Source organism: Malania oleifera, chromosome 8 (genome assembly GCF_029873635.1).
Source record: "Malania oleifera isolate guangnan ecotype guangnan chromosome 8, ASM2987363v1, whole genome shotgun sequence".
Lineage (NCBI taxonomy): Eukaryota > Viridiplantae > Streptophyta > Magnoliopsida > Santalales > Ximeniaceae > Malania > Malania oleifera.
Genome location: NC_080424.1, coordinates 92,088,875 through 92,109,277, shown reverse-complemented (window position 1 = coordinate 92,109,277; position 20,403 = coordinate 92,088,875). Strand labels below are relative to the sequence as shown.

Genomic DNA, 20,403 nt, shown 5'->3' with positions numbered 1-20,403 from the left:
CGATCATCACCGATTTTATCCCGCAACAGTCGTGATCAGGGATCATGAAGGTCGTTCAATTTTTAGCTGCAACAAAATTATTTTACTTAATTTCTTTCATTTTTCCATTACAAATTTTATAAATAAATAATAACTTCAACCCTATTGTTTTAAAAACAAGAAGGAAGAAAATATTTTAAAAAATATTTCCTGCCCATACATTTAATATATAGTAGAGTGAGAGCAATTTTTTTGCCTCTGAGATTAAGTTTTTAAAAACTCACGTTCATAGATTATTATGGTGTCAACTTAAAACTATAGTAGTTACTACAAATAAAAAATCGTTAAACTTATTTTAACAAAGATTGTTGCAGGATAAAAATGGTGATGACTTGCGACGTTACTCTCCGACTTCCGATGACCTGAAAAGGATGAAAAAAAAAAAAAAAGCAAGGTTGGAGGACTCGGGGTGTACTCCGGGGGATCACTCTGATGCCTAAGTAAGGGACTGCTTCGAAGAGGTTGAATGCAATAGTAAAATTGAGTTAAGAGTTAGTTACCTTTGCTTGTTCGCTTTATCCCTCTTTATAGTGGCGAGATTTGACCCTTGGGGTGATCCACCATTATGATGCGGGGGTGTGAATCGCTCAGGAGGTTTAAAGCTCCAGCGTAGATCTCTCCATTCATTAATAAATTAGAGCTAATTGCTCTTGCCAAGACATTTGACTTGGGTAGTGGTTGCTGGGTTTTGACTTCCTTTTATAAGTTGATATATTTAGGGCATATTAAAGATAAATCTTATAAATGAATTAATTTAACTGGAAAGATAATTTTTTTAAATCACTTCGAAATCAATAATTTTTGTGTTACAAATTACAAAATTCAACTAAATCATTAACTATTAGTTATTTATAGGTCAAAAGATACTGACATCTTCTAAGATTTGGAAAAAAGATAAAGACTTCTCCCTAAGGTTCCAAAATTTCATTAACCTCCTTTGAGATTTTAATATATCACAAAGTTTTCTTGAGGTTTGATAAAAAGATACAAACTTTTCCTTAAAAGACTTGTCTTTTTACAAAATAAAAGGATATGTTTATGTATTTTTGACAAATTTAAGAAAAGATATTTAAAATTTTTGAAACCTCATGGAAGGTTCCTGAAATTTTTGAAATTGTAGTGAAAATCTATGTCTTTTTTCCAAACCTCAGAGCAATTAATAAGTATCTTTTGTCCTCATTTATATGTCCAACGACAACAATCAACAGAAATGGGTTAGATACCATATATATATCAAAATATAAAAAGAATGTTATTATTTTATTTTAAAATTAAATAAAAATGTATTCCGCATCCATCGTATCTAATAGTTTGAAGACTTGGACCTAACCGATTGGCTTGATTCAATTCAACTAGAATGGATCACCAGCCTCGTCCGGTCAGCTCACCAGAACTAGAAATGAGTTTAACCGGAATTGATTCAATCAAACCGATTCAAACCGGCCACAACCGATCTGAACTAGAATTGAAGGTTGGTCAACCTGATCCTTTACAGTAAAAAGAAAAAAAGATGTTTATAGAAAGTGAAGGGGGCTTGACTTAAATCCATGATGTATGGTAAAGAGAGCATATGTCTAACCATGTACTAATCTGTTGGCTATACTAAATGATGGAGCATATTTTATATATTGTATTCAAGTTTAGTTTCCCAAAGTAATAAATCCTATCTTCTTTGAATAATTTAAAAAAAAAAACAAATAAATTAATAAATAGCTAACAACAAATAACTCCAGCTAATATTTTTTGAAAAAAAAATGAAATAATAAATTATAAAGAATATTTTTTAAAATAAGAATAGTAATTCAAAATTTAATTAAGATAGTCCTTAATCACTATTTTTTGACTTTCAATAAACTAATGTGTGAGATTACAATTAATATAATTATAATATTTATATATGTAAATGGTGTAATTTTTTTTTGTAAAAAAATATCATTATATATATAAGTATATATATTACATAGTGCACCAGATAATTGATATCATCAATTTGATCAGCGATTAGATCACCGATCAACCTAATGGCTACACCGGATCAGTCATCCATATAGATAATTGACAAGTGACCTAATCATATCACTAAGCTAACCAACCATATTTTAGGATTTTAACTGGTTTTGAGTGATTTTAAAAATGCAGTCTATCACTTTGAAGACACTCTAAGAACTATGATCACAATTACCTATATTTAATTCTAATATTTACTTGAAGTCGAAAAGACTTAAAGAACAAAAATTAAGCCCGATTTACACCTCCATGCTTACTTTTTGTAAAAGAATGAATTATATATTCAATCCAAAGAGTCTATTAAATGAGGGTCAATATAATATTATTGTTAGTTTTAGTTTTTCAATTTCATTTTTGAATAATGAAAAGATAAATTATAAAAATGCATTTGTTTATATTTCTAATTTTCTTTTTTTATTGTTGGTTTTCAGTTATTTATTAAAAAAATGAAAATCAAATTTTATGATTTTAAGTTGTTTTACCAACATGCTGTCAAAAAATTTTAATATTCAAAAATATTTTTTTTAAATTAAATCATTTATTTTGTACACACTTTTGATTAAAATTGAAATAAAATAATAATACGAATTTAAATAAATTTAAAATAAAAATATCCATAGATTTCAAAAAACAAATTAAATAATAAAAATTAATAAAAAATATTTTTACTACCTTTCAATTATCACTTTTAGAATATAACAATTAAGTAAAATAATTATAATCATTTTAATTTTTATTAGAGTTTTTTAAATTTTTTTTATTTTGCACTTATATGATTTAGTTATATTTTAAAAATATATTATTTGATTTATAGATAAAAATGAATATTTTTAATTAAAATTTTAATTTATTTTAAATTTACAAATATTAATGAAATAGGATGCTAATTTTGGATTTTGGATTTCAAATTTTTTAATTTCTTTTTCTTATTTTTCATTTTCATAAATTTTAATAGAGATACCAAACTAACCCTCAAGGTTCAAGTTTCACCTTAAAAACATAAGAAACTATATATATGAATTGAATATGTATATATGTTATAAAAGAATAAAATAATAAAACCCGTAGCATTATTTTATGTTATACAATAGTATTTTATTATTTTCTTGTATATATTTTAAAAGTATTATATTTTGTTATAAAATATTATTTTGATTTTACTGTAAAAGTTTTGAATCAAAATGAAAAGGTACGTAAGAGAAGGAATAATCTGAATAAGATTAAGCATTACAATTCTGATTCCATTATTTAGAGTTGATTCCATTACCAAATATTACAAGTGTGTTATAGTATTTATTGAAATGTAAGACATTAATTTCCTCAAATGAAATTATAATCATATTTATTAAGGTAATATGAAAGGTCTTTAAATAAAATATTAAAGAGAAAATAGATTTTCACAAACAGAAGAATTTTCTGCCATAATGAAAAAGAGAAAAAGGGAAAATGGAGAATCAAAGAAGAATCAAAAAGCGTGTAGACTCCCGCCACACTTTCGCTGTGATACCATATCAAGAAATGAAAAAATAAGTTTCATTCGTACAGTTGGGTATATATACAAACATCTAGGGACAAAATTGTAATTCTGCTGACCCTAAATACAAACTAATATAACAGAAAAATAAAACAGAAAACTTATTACATGGGTTTTAGCTTCAAATTTGAAGCTTCAAGTTCATGGCAAAGGCTGTGGCAGAGGTGTGATAAAGATTGTGGTGGTAGCATGATGGTAGGGGGTGGAGGGAGCACGGTGGATGGTGGCGGCGGAGGTTCTAGACCTGGTGGTCACTGTGGTAGGAGCGTGATGAGAGGCTCCAGATCATAGGTCAATGATCTCTAGACTGATGGGAGGTGGGGTGATAATATTTTTTTGGCAGTCGAACTTCTCAATTATATTTTGCTTATTAACAAAATATTTTTTCATTTTCACAAACCTTTTTTTCTTGTGGTTTCTATGCTCGCCGAGGTGTTAGTAGGTTAAGAAATAAATTTGTGCGACCTGAAATGCTTGAATCCCGCATTGAAGGGGTGCTTTTACGTACCTCGGTGCTAAAGGTGCCTTTCTATAATATAAATTTATTAGTATAGGATGACCCGGTTCTGTCTAATCACAAGATTTCATGTCATTCAATTTGGTACCCATGATTTTTTTATCTTAAATTTAGTTCATGGGAAAGAAATATCCTTCAAGTTAAAACAGTTTTAATTTCAAAATTGCGTATGGAGTCATTTGGAAATGGGCTTCATCAATAAATTTGTGTCTTAAAATGATATTAATAATAATATTTCGTAATTAAAATAATAAAAAATGTATATTCTAATAACTTTTATTATTGGTGAGAAGGCAATATGGCTCATTATAACTCGTAATCATTATAAAAAGAGAAATAAGGACATTGGGTTCTAGGGCTTGGTCTCCATTTTTGACATATTCATTAAACGAGCATGTTATCGCCGTTGTCGTCATGCCTAGAAAAATAAAATTGATTTGGGATTTTTAAATCTTCCGTCTCCTCTCAGCTGGGATTCAAGCCCATAGGAAAAAAGTAATCAAACAGCTTACACCACCAATAAGAAAGGGAATAGGGAATGGGCCAGGAATGCTTACATCAAGAATTAACCTTCGATTGAGGATCCAATGCTATCTATAGCTGGGGAAGGCAACATTGGGAATATAGATATTAGAATTGAGATATTGTGACGACACCAAGTTTTGAACGTCCAGCAAACTTTTTTGTTGGGAGTTTGACAAGGAATAATACTCGTGTGTGCATTCACTTTACACACTTGAAGTAGGTTAGACTGATGGGAGGCGGGGTGATAATATTTTTTTTGGCAGTCAGAACTTCTCAACTATATTTTGCTGAGTTTTTTTCCGTTTTATTTTATTTTTTAATATATTAAATAATACATTTTCGAAAAAAATATTTTTCAAAATAACCCTGATATAATCTCACTGCTTGAAGTAACAAGATTTGTCACCTATCATTCCAAATATATATATATATATATATATTATTTAATATATATTTTTTTAAAAAATGATAAATTGAGAAATAAATTTTCTACATAATAAATTTAGCATTTATTATTAGTTTTGAGTAATTAGCATTTATAAATCGGGAACGTTTTGGAAAACTTTCTATACCCGTTCTGCGATTGGAAAATTTATATATATAATAATTATTTGAAACTAGCCGTTAACCACAGGCAAAGGTAGTATTTATGATGATCCAAAATAAATTTTATTTTAAAAAAATACTTGCGTCTCTCCCCTTTTTATATTTATTATTTTAAGAAATAATAATAAAAAATTATGAAGATTTATTCAAATTTTAAAATACAAAATCATTTATAAAATTATTATATACTATATATATATATATATTGCACTATTTTAAAATTTTCTAAAATATCCGTATAATTATTTGTAGTTCTTACCTTGTATGCATTGCTTTAATTCTTTAATTTTTTTAAAAAAAAATCCCAAAAATTGATAATTTAATTGAATTAAATATCCCCTAGTTTTTTTTATTTTTTTTATTTTTTATTACTCATAATTTTAATATGTATGGGTCTTTTGGAACATCTCAAGTAACGCTAAACCGCCTAATTAATCTCAATAATTAGAATTTAAACTATGGTATCATTTTTATTTTTTTATAGTCATTTTTGTATAGTCAAGAAGCGGTTTATCACAAAAAAAATCTGGTATTGAACAAATATTGAAATTACTGCTCGTAGCTTTGCAGTGTTAATAATAAGTATTTTTTTAATTGATATTGATATTGATAAAAAATCTTATATTGAATAAATATTAAAGTAATTTTTTTTGTTGTGTCATATATATATATATATATATATATATATATATATATATATATATTAATTTTAGGTACAATTAAAATTGGTAATTTAAATAAAGTTCAAATTTTCAATTTATTATGCAATAAATTCTTTTAATATATATTTTTTAAAAAATGATAAATCGAGAAATAAATTATTCTGTATAATAAATCAAGAAATAAATTCTTTTAATATTTTTAAAATATTAAAGAACCAAAGCAATGCATACAAGGTAAGAATTACAGATAATTATATGGATATTTTAGAAAATTTTAAAATAGTGTAATATATATATATATATATATATATAGAGAGAGAGAGAGAGAGAGAGAGAGAGAGAGTATATAATAATTTTATAAATGATTTTGTATTTTAAAATTTGAATAAATCTTCATAACTTTTTATTCTTATTTCTTAAAATAATAAATATAAAAAGGAGAGAGATGCAAGTGTTTTCTTAAAATAATATTTATTTTGGATTGTCATTAATATTGCCTTACTCGCAGTCAACAGCTAGTTTCAAATAATTATTATATATATATATATATAAATTTTCCAATCCCAGGACGAGTATAGAAAGTTTCCCAAAATGTTCCCAATTTATAAATGCTAATTACTCAAAACTAATAATAAATGCTAAATTTATTATGTAAAAAAATTTATTTCTTGATTTATCATTTTCAAAAAATATATATATTAAAAGAATTCATTTTCTGATTTATCATTTTTTTAAAAATACATTAAATAATTTTTTTTTTAATGACACGTGGCAAATCTTGCGACTTCAAGTAGCGAGATTTGCTTAAATCTCTCTACTTGAAGTAGCAAGATTTGTTTAAATCTCGCTATTCCAAGTAGAGGGATTACGTCAGCGTTATTCCGGGAAATATTTTCCCATAAAAGGTATTATTTAAAATATATTAAAAAAAAGGATAAAACGGGAAAAAACTCATATTTTGCTTACTAACAAAATATTTTTTCGTTTTCACAAACCTATTTTTCTTGTGGTTTCTATGCTCGCTGGGGGTGTTAGTAGGTTAAGAAATAAATTTATGCGACCTAAAATGCTTGAATCCCGCATTGAAGGGGTGCTTTTACGTACCTCGGTGCTAAAGGTGCCTTTCTATAATATAATTAAGAGCGTGATTCATACACGAACTTCTGTGGAATGGGTACTCGATCTATTTTTGGCTCTCTTAGATTATAATGTGTGCCTGAGTTGATCATTCTGAGTTGATAAATATATAGTCGAATGCCTTATAATTTTTAATAACAAAGATCGCCTAGAAAGATAGGTACTTACCCAACATTAGGTGGAGCACTATTGCATTATTATGATTGATTTCCTTATGATTAATTGATATGTTGAATAATTAGCAACAATACTCCACTTTCACTATATATATAAAAATTATAATTAGGTGCACCTGTCTATTACAAATAATGAGCATTTAACCTAAATCCGAGTTTGTTGACACTCATAACATAATTATAAAGTAGTATAGAACTTAATAAGCTAGATGGGTATTTCTTACAAGTAAATTTGTTTAAAATTGGTTAAACCCTTGCAATAGGTTAAACTTAATAAGATGCATGGCTACCAATCATATATAATTTTTGTTTTTGCGAATTGCACAAGTCAAATTATTATCTTAAATATGAAAAAATGGAACAAATAAGTTAAAATTTTCTTCTATTAACATGTATTTTAACCATATATTATTTAGTGCTCTTTGCGAACAAAATTATATTTGACAGTACTGAATTTGGATTTGTATGAATTTAGAAAAAAAATATTATAAAATTATATTAAGTTTTTTCCCAAATTTGAATAAATCTAATTTGAGGTTATGAAAAATGCTTTCAAATATTATTTTGTTCCTGAACACAAAATAGAGCAATTATTATAAGCTTTCAATCTAGTCCAATCTCAAAAAACAAACACGCCCATAGGGAGTGCTCGTTTCATGATTCAGGGTGGCTAAGCTTAAAAGATACTATAGGCCTTTTTTTTTTTTTGGTGGGCCGGGGTGTGGGGACTGCATGCAAGTGGGCTTTTGTTGGGCCCTCGACTCACTACCAGCGTGGACTCAAAGGCAACAAAAATAAAAAGGAAAAAAATAATAGAAATGTTGGCTAGGTCGCCTTTACTCGCCCTAATCCTAAGGAGAATAAAATGACAGCCAAAAAAAGAGTAACAAAGAGATGCCCAAAATTCTAATGCAGGAACAAAACTTATCCGTCAGTCAACATTGTTAATTTAATATTATCTCTAAGTGGTTGCTATAACAGAGGACCTGTTTGCTTCTCGCAACAAGTAGTCAGCAACTTAACAACCCCAAGTAATTCATTTCATTCCGGACGCCAATGAAAGGAAAACTGCAGACAGGCATGGAGTTTTTCCTTCTCCCTTCCTCCTCCGCCACTTACGCTGCTTCCGCCTTCGCTGTTCTTCTCTTCCTCTATTCCCTGCTATGGATTTCTACAAGTTTCCGAAAGAAGTCAGTCGGCCAAAAAATAGCAGCCCCCGAAGCCGCCGGAGCGTGGCCGGTGATCGGCCACCTCCATCTCCTCGGAGGATCCCAACTCCCCCACAGGAAGCTGGGGAACATGGCCGACAAGCACGGCCCAATCTTCACCATAAAGCTGGGCATGCACCGGACCCTGGTCGTGAGCAATCCGGCGATGGCCCGGGAGTGTCTGACCACTCACGACAAAGTGTTCGCCAGCCGCAGCAGAGCAGTGGGCGTAGAGCACATGGCCTACAACTACGCCATGTTCGGGTTCGCCCCTTACGGCCCTTACTGGCGCCACGTGCGCAAGATAGCCGTGACCCATCTCCTCTCCAGCCACCGCCTCGAGACCCTCAAGCACGTCTTTGAATCCCAAGTGAAGGCGGCCGTAAACGATATCTATCGGAGATGGTCCGGAGCCAGTGGCGGTGGCGGTGGTTCAAATGCGGTGCTGGTGGATATGAACGAGTGGTTTGGGGATATAAATCTGAAGGTGATTCTTAGGGTTGTGATAGGAGAGCGATGTTTGGAAGATAGCAGCGCCGCCGACCATCGGTTTCGGAGGGCGTTGGAGGAGTTCTTCCGGTTGATGGGGTTGTTCGTGGTGGGGGACGCTGTTCCATTTCTGAGGTGGTTGGATGTGGGGGGATACGAGAGGGAAATGAAAAGAACCGCGTTGGAATTGGATCGCGTGATGGAGGAGTGTTTGGAGGAGCACAAGGAGAAGAGGCCGGTTTCGGCGGAAGACGGCGTCGACTTTATGGGCGTTATGTTGTCCGTACTCGAGCGCGACGACGCTGTTTCGAGGCTTTCCGATTACGGTGTCGACACTGTCAACAAATCTACATGCCTGGTAAATTCTCAAATCAATACAACTCCTTCTTCTTCTTCTCCTTCTTCTTCTTCTTCTTCTTCTTTATTACATTTTATTGTCTCTTCGACAAGACAATTTTCATGATTATAAAATCCGACGGGAGAACAAGATTTTATGGATGTCCATCCGATTATGATCTGATGTTTTCATCAAGTCTACATGCCTGGTACATATGGATTTTTCTTTTCAATTGAAATTTCTTCGTCATTTAAAGATCAAATTCTTTCTAATTTTTTTGGTGTTCAATTGATATTTACAAAGGGAAAGAGCACTACGCATCTAAAATGGATGACGTAAGCATCCAGTTCCAGTCAAACCACAAATTATTAGGGATTGGATGTTCTAATAAAGTACTCATTTTATTGACTTGATATTACCAGCCACAAATCTAAATTGAAATCTCAAAATCCATGCTTCCTTTTAAAACATAAAATTTAGAAAATTAGAAAACAAGCTGTCTATTTTTGTGGCTGCTTTAAAATCTAAAAATAAAAGTAAAAATTATTTGACACATTTAAACAAAATCTTTTTTTTCTTACCTTTTTAGTATGAACTTTGAAATTTTTAAAAATAAATTAAAATTTTTATAATTCCTTGGAAAACTAAAAATTGAAAATGGAAAGGTTTTGTTTCAATAAAGAATTTTACTTGGAAAAAAAAGGAAGGAAAGTAAAATAAAGAAAAATTTTATTTTCGGTTATATTTGTTTATTATATGAAAATTTGTTTTAATACGATTAAAAATTTTGAAAAAATAAATATTAATGATATATAAAATCAAAATTTTGAGTGATTTTAAAAATGCAATCTATCACTCTAATAGTTACTTGGGGTTGAAAAGACCTAGAGAACAAAAATTAAGCCCTACTTACATATCCATGCTTACTTTTTGTAAAAGAATGAATTATATATTCAATCCAAAGAGTCTATTAAATGAAGGCCAATTTAGTATTATTGTTAGTTTTAGTTTTTCAATTTCATTTTTAATAATGAAAAGATAAATTATAAAAATGCATTTTATTTTTATTTTTATTTTTATTTTTCTATTTTTATTGTTGGTTTTCAGTTATTTATTAAAAAAATGAAAATCAAATTTTATGATTTTAAGTGTTGTTTTACCACCATGGTGTCAAAAAATTTTAATATTCAAAAATATTTTTTTTAAAATTAAATCATTTATTTTGTACACACTTTTGATTAAAGTTGAAATAAAATAATAATACAAATTTAAATAAATTTAAAATAAAAATATACATAGATTTCAAAAAACAAATTAAATAATAAAAATTAATAAAAAATATTTTTACTACTTTTCAATTATCACTTTTAGAATATAATAATTAAGTAAAATAATTATAATCATTTTAATTTTTATTAGAGTTTTTTAAATTTGTTTTATTTTGCACTTATATGATTTAGTTATATTTTAAAAATATATTATTTGATTTATAGATAAAAATGAATATTTTTAATTATAATTATAATTTATTTTAAATTTACAAATATTAATGAAATAGGTTGCTAATTTTGGATTTTGGATTTCAAATTTTTTAATTTCTTTTTCTTATTTTTCATTTTCAAAATTTTTAATAGAGATACCAAACTAACCTTGAATTTCAAGTTTCACCTTAAAAACATAGGACACTATATATATATATATATATATATATATATATATATATATATATATATATATATGGATTAAATATGTATATATGCCGATTCCCATAATAGAACCCATCTCACCAAGGTAAGGTTTGGTTCACAACTGGAATCAGAATCAAAATCAAAATCAAAATTCACTTAATTGTAAACGGAATGTCATATTTCTCTTTCATGTTTGGTTCGACAACAAAATCGAAATCGAAATTACATTAGAATAGTTTGTATATATAAACATAGGAATCATAAATGAGTCTAGTTAGTGTGTAATAATAATATTATAAATATAATTATTATATAATATTATTTTATTACTATATAATAAATAATTTGTTACAATAAAATAAATTTGATAATCATTTACTTGATTATACTTTACATATTATTATTATTATTATTATTATTATTATTATTATTATTATTATTATTATTATCTTTTAATAACATTATTAATATTATATTTTATAAGTATTATATTTTAATATGTAATTAATTAATAAAAATATCATATGTTATGACAATGTAACATAATTTATTATTTAATTTAAAAGAATAAAATAATAAAACCCATAGCATTATATTATGTTATAAAATAGTATTTTATTATTTTCTTGTATATATTTTAAAAGTATTATATTTTGTTATAAAATATTATTTTGATTTTATAGTGAAAGTTTGGAATCAAAATGAAAAGGTACGTAAGAGGAGGAATCATTTGAATAAGATTAAGCATTACTGTTATGATTCCAATATTAAGAGTTGATTCCATTACCTAATACTACAAGTGTCTTGTCTATGGTATACATAATTGACCACAGGCTCTCGTATTGGGGGGTTCCGACACCTCAACTGTGACGCTAGAATGGGCTCTCTGCTTGCTCCTCAACAATCCCCACACTCTAAAGAAAGCCCAACAAGAATTGGACGCCCAGGTTGGGAGACAGCAACAACTACAGGGAACTCATATCAAACACTTGGTATACATCCAAGCCATCATCAAGGAGACTCTGCGCCTTTACCCCGCCGCGCCTCTAGGAGCACCTCACGAATCCATAGAAGATTGCACTGTCGGTGACCACCACGTCCCTGTCGGCACACGCCTGGTGGTGAACCTGTGGAAGGTTCACCGAGACCCGCAAGTGTGGCCCAATCCAGACGAGTTTCGACCGGAGAGATTTTTGACAACCCACAAGGATGTGGATTTGAAGGGGCAGCATTTTGAGTTGATCCCGTTCGGCAGCGGCAGAAGAATGTGCCCTGGAGTTTCTTTTGCTCTTCAGGTTATGCATTTTACACTAGCCAATTTGCTACATGGGTTTGAGATTGCGACTCCAGACGGTGGCCCAGTTGACATGGGGGAGCGTTTTGGGCAAACCATAGCTAAGGTAACGCCACTGGAAGTCCTCCTTTCACCTCGCCTGCCTTCTCACCTATATGTGTAAAGTAATTTGCCAGTTGGTGTGATAAGAGTTTGTGAGAAGATTTTAGGTTTCCAATCGCTTGCTTAGTGTTTAATATTTTAGCTTTGACATAATTTTGATTTGGGTCAATTTAAATAAAGTGTAACATGAAATTATATTTAACTTTTATAAATTTTTCATAAATTCAAATTGAACATTCCAAATTAATGTTCCCGATACGATTTAAATTTTTTGTTGAATAAAAAAAAAATAATGTTGATGTAATGATATAGAAGTAAGAAAATTAAGAAAAATGATTGCAAGTGAACTGAGTTAAAAGTTTATAATACGTGCAAACTCCTTTTTCTGTTTACTTTTGTTTTTCCAAAGTTCTATTAGACCAATTATTTGATGATCCAATTTCCTAACGCTTTTCACAAGTAGTCCCTCGACACACACACACACACACACACAGATATATATCTATATATATATATATATATATATATATATATATATATATGTATGTGTAAGACCTTCATTTGTTTAATGATGAAGTGACTTATGCTTTAACTTTAGCCCTTCCACATCTAGAATAAAGATATATTTGTCGACACCCCAATTTTAATCAGACTATTTTTCAAGAAAATCTGGTGTAATAAAAGTTGATTTCGAATTCCGAAAATTGAAGGACCCTGTTTGAAAGTCCCGGTATTCTTAATTGAATCCTGGTATTTTAAATTGAGTCCCGATGTTTTTAAATCAACCTCAAGTGTTTTAAATTAATTCCTTGAGTTCCGAGTTTTCAAATCGAGTCCTGTTTTAAATTAGAGTTTTGTTTTAAAAATCGAGTCCCGGTTATTTTCAAAAACGAGTTCAAGATATTTTTAAAATAGAGTCCTTTTAAGTTTTTAAATCGAGTCTTTTAATTTCAAATTTGAGTTTTTAGCTAAAGGCCCATTAATCTTAAATCGAATCTTGGAATTTTTGAGTTGAGTCTTTTAATTTTAGATTGAGTGGTTCAATTTTTTTTTAAGTCTTTGAATTTTTAAACTGAGTCTTTCAAATTATGAAATTGAGTTTTTAAATTTTAAATTGGATTTTTAGGATTTTTGAATTTTAAACTCGGTCTTTTGATTTTAAAATTGAGTATTTTATTGAGTAATTATTTTTGGAGTTTGGGTCGTTCTATTGCCAAGAATCAAGTATTATTTTTAAAACTTGAGACTTTACTTTGGAAAAACAAAATGGGACAACAAAAATAAATATATAAGAAGTTCTAAAAATAAAAAGAAGAAGGGAAAAGCAACACTGCCCAAATGAAAAGAATAAATGGAAATGAGCACAAACAATGGGTGCGGACAAAAACCTCGCGGTACATCCAACAAATAAAAAAAAATCAAAACGAAACAAATAAAAAAGGAAAAGCCTATGAGCAGTGGAAAAATATTCTCTCCCAACGGGGAAAAATATGCTTATGTTGTAACTTCTTTGGGCGCCCACTCTCTCACCCACACACACTGACACACACACCACTAACCCATCAATTAAAAATCACCCACATAGTGACACACACACACCACTAATCCACCAATTTAAAATCACCCATCAATTTAAAATCACCCACCCACACACACACACCACTGACCCACCAATTTAAAATCGCCCACACACACTAAAACTCACACATACCATGCATGCAACACACACCCATGCATGCACATTTTTCACATTCCATGCACACACATTTTTCACGCATTCCATGCACACACTAAACCGTACGCTAACTCATGCGCCCTATAGGCACCATATGTTAACTTCGGCCTTGACCGGGCCTAAAACGAGTCGACCCTTTTTGGACTGGTTCTTTCCTGAGCCGATTGGGTCTTCTGAAACAGTATGAAATCGGTTTAACCTTCCATTTTATTTCCCTTTTTTTTTTTTTTTCAATTTTCATGGATTTTTCCTTAATTCCTTTTTTTGTTATTTAATTACTTTGGAAAAAATATTGAAAAATCACCAAAAAAGCAGGAATTTCAAAAAAATGTCTTTGCACTTGAAAAAATCACAAAAATCTAGAAAAATATTAAAAAAACCACAAAAAATATTTTTGAGGTATGTTTTCGTTCTAAAGGAGTCTGAAAACCTCTCGAAATACTATTTTTATATTTAGAAAAACCTATAGATTTCAAAACCTCAAGAATGTATTTTGTACCCTATTTTCTTGATTTTTCATACCTATGATTGCAACAAAGGGCATGGACTCCTCGGAATATTGAATTGCCCCATTTCTGAGGGAATATCTATATAGTATTCATTTTGTGCATTTGCTTTGATTTTCGTGAGTGAGTAATTTTGAAGACTTATTAAATTTATTTTGGGATGATTTTTGATTAATCTGATACTGTTTGTAAGAATAGACACGTAGGGGGTACTTATACCTTCCCCTAAGGTAACCGTACTCCCGAGCCCCACTCTGGTGATGCAGACCGTTTTTACCCCTAACAGGGTAGCAATCAAATGTTTTCACCATACTCCAAAAGGTTAGTGGTGACTCCATCATTTATTGTTTTCCACGAAAATATCTTTTTCAAAATTCACATTCATTTTCCCCAGTTCGCCGCCGCACCCATTTTCTAGAGTAGTCTCTGACGAGTCTGAGACATCACGAAAATATTCATGCACATTTTATTCTCATAATATTTCTCTCTCATGCGCACACTTTTCCTCTTCTTTTTTTTTTTTGTCAAATAGTTAGTTCTTAGAGTGGAAATTTGGGGATATGTAAATATGCAGGTAGAAATGGACTTGTTATACCAACATTAAAGGTGCAAGGATAGGAATAAAATCATAGAATCCCTGGCACGTACACACACACACAAAAGACCTTAGTTTGTTTAATGATGAAGTAAAATAAAGATATATTCATGCACATTTTATTCTCATAATCATTTTTCTTTCTCATGCACACACTTTTCCTTTTTTTTTTTTTTTTTCAAACAGTTAGTTCTTCGTGTTGGAAAAGTAACTAGACAATTAGCATAGCGGATAAATTTTTTTCCAAAAATTAAATATGTGACGAGCAAAAATAACCAACCAACAATAATAATAAATCACACACAACAATAGGAACACCACAATTTTTAACGTAGAAAATCCCTCCAATGTGAAGGGCAGTGCCGACTTGACCATAAGGCTATTGAGCAATTTACCTTTTGGGGCCCCAAATGTTTTTTTTTTTTTTTAATATTAACATTATTTATGATATCATCTCTTTCCATACATTGATTTGCCCACTATCTCAAAAGTTGGGGCCCCCAATTTTTTTTAATGTTAACATTATTTATGATGTCATCTCTTCCCATACATTGACTTTCCCACAATCTTAAAAGTAAATGAAATTGTATTTTGAAAAGTAAAGTAAATGTAATTTAATTCTTTCTTTTTCAAGTCTCAATGTCATCTTGAATATAAAACTTTAATTAGTGATTTTGCATCTCAAAATGTTAGAAAAATTAATTTTAAATAAAAATAAAAATGAATTAAAATATTAAGGGCTCCTAATTAAATTATTCGCCTAGGGTCCTATATTGTGAAGAGTCAACCCTAGTGAAGGGTAAAAATCATCTGGCCTATGAGACCCAATAAAATTTTTATTATAATAGAGGCAAAAATTACAACAATACAATCACCAAAAAAATGGTCACACACAAAGAGCAAAAAAGGATTCCCAAAAGAATCGCGATAAAATAAGAATGAGCGGAAAGAAGTCACCCCAACGTAGTTACTATCAGTACTGCAAAATCAGGTCCTCCAAAGCTATGAAATAGATCTCCACCTTCCAAATCGAAGGTTGAAAAATCCTAAACATGCTCTCCAAATTTTAGCAAAATCGGATCACAAAAGACCTTTCAATCGTCGCGTTGATAAAGACTGCACGCTGCCTCACACACTGCCACACATACTTTTTTTTTTTCCATTGCTGCGGCACTCCACACTACCGCCTCCTTTAATTTCCCTAATGGGCTTCAAGCACATGGGCTTCCTTTTTTTAAAAAAAATTATTTACTTATGTGGGCTACAATTTTGATACCGGCTGCCTCGGCACGCAACTCAAGCTTCACACGAGGCACCACCTTTGTCATCAAATCAGCAGCATTCTTATCAGTGTGGATCTTCTCAAATTCAAGAAACTTAATATCCAAAACATCTCGAACCAATGATATCTCACATCAATATGCTTTGATTTACCAAGAATGGTTGAATTCTTACTGAGATGAATAGCACTTTGGTTATCACAAAATAACACATACCTCTTCTAAGTGAATCTAAATTCATGAAACAATTTCTTCATTCACAATAACTCTTTAAATGCCTTAGTAACTATAATGAACTCGATTTCTGTAGTGGACAAAGCAACACATTTCTGTAACTTAGATTGTCAAGACACAGCTCCCCCTACAAAGGTAATCAAATAACCTAAAGTAGATTTCCTCAAGTCTAAATCTCCATGTAATGACCCAAGAATATTATATGCATAGAAGTGTTAAAAAATTAATTTAAAAAATTTTAAAAAATAAATTAAATTATATATTAAAAATTAAAATTAAAATAATGATTAATTACTTAAATAATTATTAATTAAATAATATAATACAATATATTAATATAATAATGTATAATATTATAATAGTATTATTATTATTATTATTATTATTATATGATTCCTTGGGAAGCTCCTAAGGATTCTAATTGAATTTCAGTTGGAGAACCACACCCCTAACGAGTTGTAGTCTCTCTCTCAACTTTCTCTCTCCTCACGCCTTTCCTTTCTCTATCTCCTCATTTTCTCTACGAATTCTTGACTAATTGAAGAATAGAAAATACCCCTGGGTTCCATTCTTGGCTACCAACATTTTAGTCGGAGTGGATTCGTGGTTTGGGCATCGTAGGCACCACTCCTAGAATAAGGTAAATCCACACTCTCTCTTCAATTTCTCCCCAATATTCAGTCAAATTGATGATCGTACACCATCACAGGGTCCTGGCTTTTTTCCTCATCAATTTAATCAGAGTAGATTTTTTATTTGGAGATCTTAGGCACCACTCCATGGCTAAGGTGAGGAGTACAAATTATGTCAGTTATTTTAGAAATTCACCTGGTTAAATCATGATATATAATTACTGGAATATTCTATATGGATTTCTGAGTAATTTTACAGGTATGAAAATTACGATTTATTTATTAAATTATAGAATTTGATTAAATTAGATTTTTGGAGATATTCCTGAGATTAAATGAAACTGTAGGATTGGATTATATTAGATTTTTAAAAATATTCCGAGGATTAAATTAAACTGCAAGGATTTGATTAAATAGAATTTTTAGGGAATATTTTGGAGTTTAGTCAAATTGCAAGGATTTGATCATATTTGTGTTTTTAAATATCTAGGAAATTAAATTTAAATATGGGAAGTAGAATATACTCGCGTTTTTTTTTTTTTTAATTTAACCGGTTAGCGGGAGCGTGTGAACTTGGAGATGTTAAGATAGTAATTATTCTGAGATTTAGCTGATTAAGCTAAAATATATGGTTACAGGGTATTGTGTGAACATCACGTGCATTGTTTTAGGATCCTTGCGGGCATCTCTCCAGGAATCAGGTAAGGAGATTAAATTAAGTCAGCTTATTTTCTAAAGTTTAATCGTTTAAAACTGAAATTTTAAGTATCGAAATGTTATACATGATTTTCTGAATGGTTAGGCATATGGGAATTTTGGATTATTATGGTTATAAGTATATTTGTAGGAAACGAGTATTTTGGGATTGAGTAAAACTCTAGAGTTTATTACACTATTATTTGCAACAATATAGTTATCCCGGATAGATTTTATATTATGAATTATTATTCAAATTGCGTGGCATGAGAATAAATATTTTTACTATGTATATTAGTATGTCGGATTATGTTATGATTGCACAGAACAAGCATGGTTTGATAACAATTTTAGAAGGTTATGAATATTACAGAAATTACAATATTGTTCAGATAGTCGACCCAATGCCGTGATCAGTACACCCGACCCAGTGTCGTGACAATATAGTTGGCCCAGCGCCATGATCAGTATTGTGTATCCCGTGGAAGAAAGGTTTAAAAAGGATTTGATGTTATTACCCATATCAACAAGGTGCACATTTCTTTTCGGGAACCTTCCTATAAGAACTCCACGATTAAGCGTGCTTGGCTTGGAGTAATCTTGGGATGGGTGACCTTTTGAGAAGTTTTCTTAAGAAGTGTGTGAGTGGGGACAAAATACACTAAAAAGGACACGTGTTGGTCTATGGTGCCAGTTATTAGTTCGATAAGGTCTGCCCTTTATTGTCTGGTCCAGGTGGAGGAGGGGAGAGTCAGTGCTCCCTGGCAGACCTAGTTTGGGGTGTTACAAAATGGTATCAGAGAAATTACCTAGCCAGAAGTGTCATGAGATTAACGTCGCTTGGGTTTGGAAATGTTGGTTCGCAATGGAAATGTTAAGCATTCTTGACTTGGAGTAATCTTGGGATGTGCGACCTTCCAGGAAGTTTTAGTAATCTTGGGATGAGTAACCTTCTAGGAAGTTTTCTCGGGAAGTATGTGAGTCAAGACAAAACACACTGAAAATGATACATGTTAGTCTATGGCTCCAGTCATTAGTCCTATAAAGCCCACCCCTTGTTGTCTGGTCCATATGGAGGAGGAGAGACGTAGTACTCCCTGACAGACCCATGTTAGGGCGTTACAAGTATAGCCAGCCCAGTGCTGGGATCAGTTGTGATATGACAATATTTTATACAGAGATACGATACGATAAAATTTAACAGAGTTATAGAAAGTTTAATACAGAGCATTAGCATGACAATGTTTTTATATACAAGAGCTGTGGTATGACAGTTTGTTATATTCATGCGGATGATTGGAAAATTGTAACTCGACTACTTACGAATACATTTAGAAATTCTTACCTTACACACAAATTATATAACCTAAATCAGAAAAATTATAAAACATGAAACATATAATCTTAAACTATGAAACATGTAATAACAATAATGATAACACACAAATTACGCTTAGGACAACCCAAATTGCAAATATAACTACACGACGAAAACGCTCACTGAAACATAATGTTGTTCGTCATGGTAGTAGTACGAATGGCAGGTCTGAGGGACGGAGGTACAAAACACCTCAGACTCAGCAAATGTATGTGATGATTGGCTGGTTTGAGGGATGGTGGTACAAAACGCCTCAAACTCAGCGAGAGCATAGTATGAATAGTTAATTGAGGAATGACGGTACGAAATGCCTCAATCACGCATAAAATGTTTGATATGAATCATGGTATATGTATGTGATGAAGATGAATAGTTGATTGAGGAACGACAATACAAAACTCTTCAATCATATAGAAAATGTTGATTTGTATCATGGCAAATGTATGTGATGAATTGTGAATTGAATATGAATAGCTGATTGGGGGACAACGGTACGAAACGCCCCAATCTCAGAAATTGATTTATACGTGTGTACATCATATGTAATAACCCCAGAAATGGCTATATAAGATTAGTGGGGTGATTTCAAAAATTTGTTTTAATTAATTAATTAATTAAATTTATAAAAAAAAAAAAGAAAAAAAGAAAAAAATAATAAAAATTTATTTTATTTTTATAATATATTATTATTAATATTGATTTATTATTATTATTATTATTATTATTATTATTATTATTATTATTATTATTATTATTATTATTATTAAACAATCATTCCTTCATCCTGAAGCTTCAACAAGCTTCAGGATTTGTATGGAAAGCAAAGAGCTGCGCAGGAGCAGCCCCCCCCCCCCCAGTCTCACTCTTCATTCTCTCTCCCTCTCTCCTCAGTTTCGTGACGACTTCTCGCCTGATCGAAAATCAAAAAATACTGTTAGGCTCCATTTTCCGCTACCGTCATTTCTACTAGAGCGGATTGGTTGTGGAAGCGGCATAAGCGTATCTCCTGGGCTAAGCTAATTTTCG

The 20,403-nt window shown here is 30.7% G+C and overlaps 1 protein-coding gene across 1 annotated transcript; it reads left to right on the top strand.

The window, feature by feature from the left end:
- Positions 1 to 8,183: 8,183 nt before the first annotated feature.
- LOC131161772 (cytochrome P450 CYP82D47-like) lies at positions 8,184 to 12,564 on the top strand. Its single transcript, XM_058117735.1, has 2 exons — positions 8,184 to 9,258; positions 11,759 to 12,564. The coding sequence occupies exons 1-2, from the start codon at positions 8,260 to 8,262 to the stop codon at positions 12,380 to 12,382; spliced, it is 1,623 nt and encodes a 540-aa protein (XP_057973718.1). The 5' UTR covers positions 8,184 to 8,259; the 3' UTR covers positions 12,383 to 12,564.
- Positions 12,565 to 20,403: the final 7,839 nt, after the last annotated feature.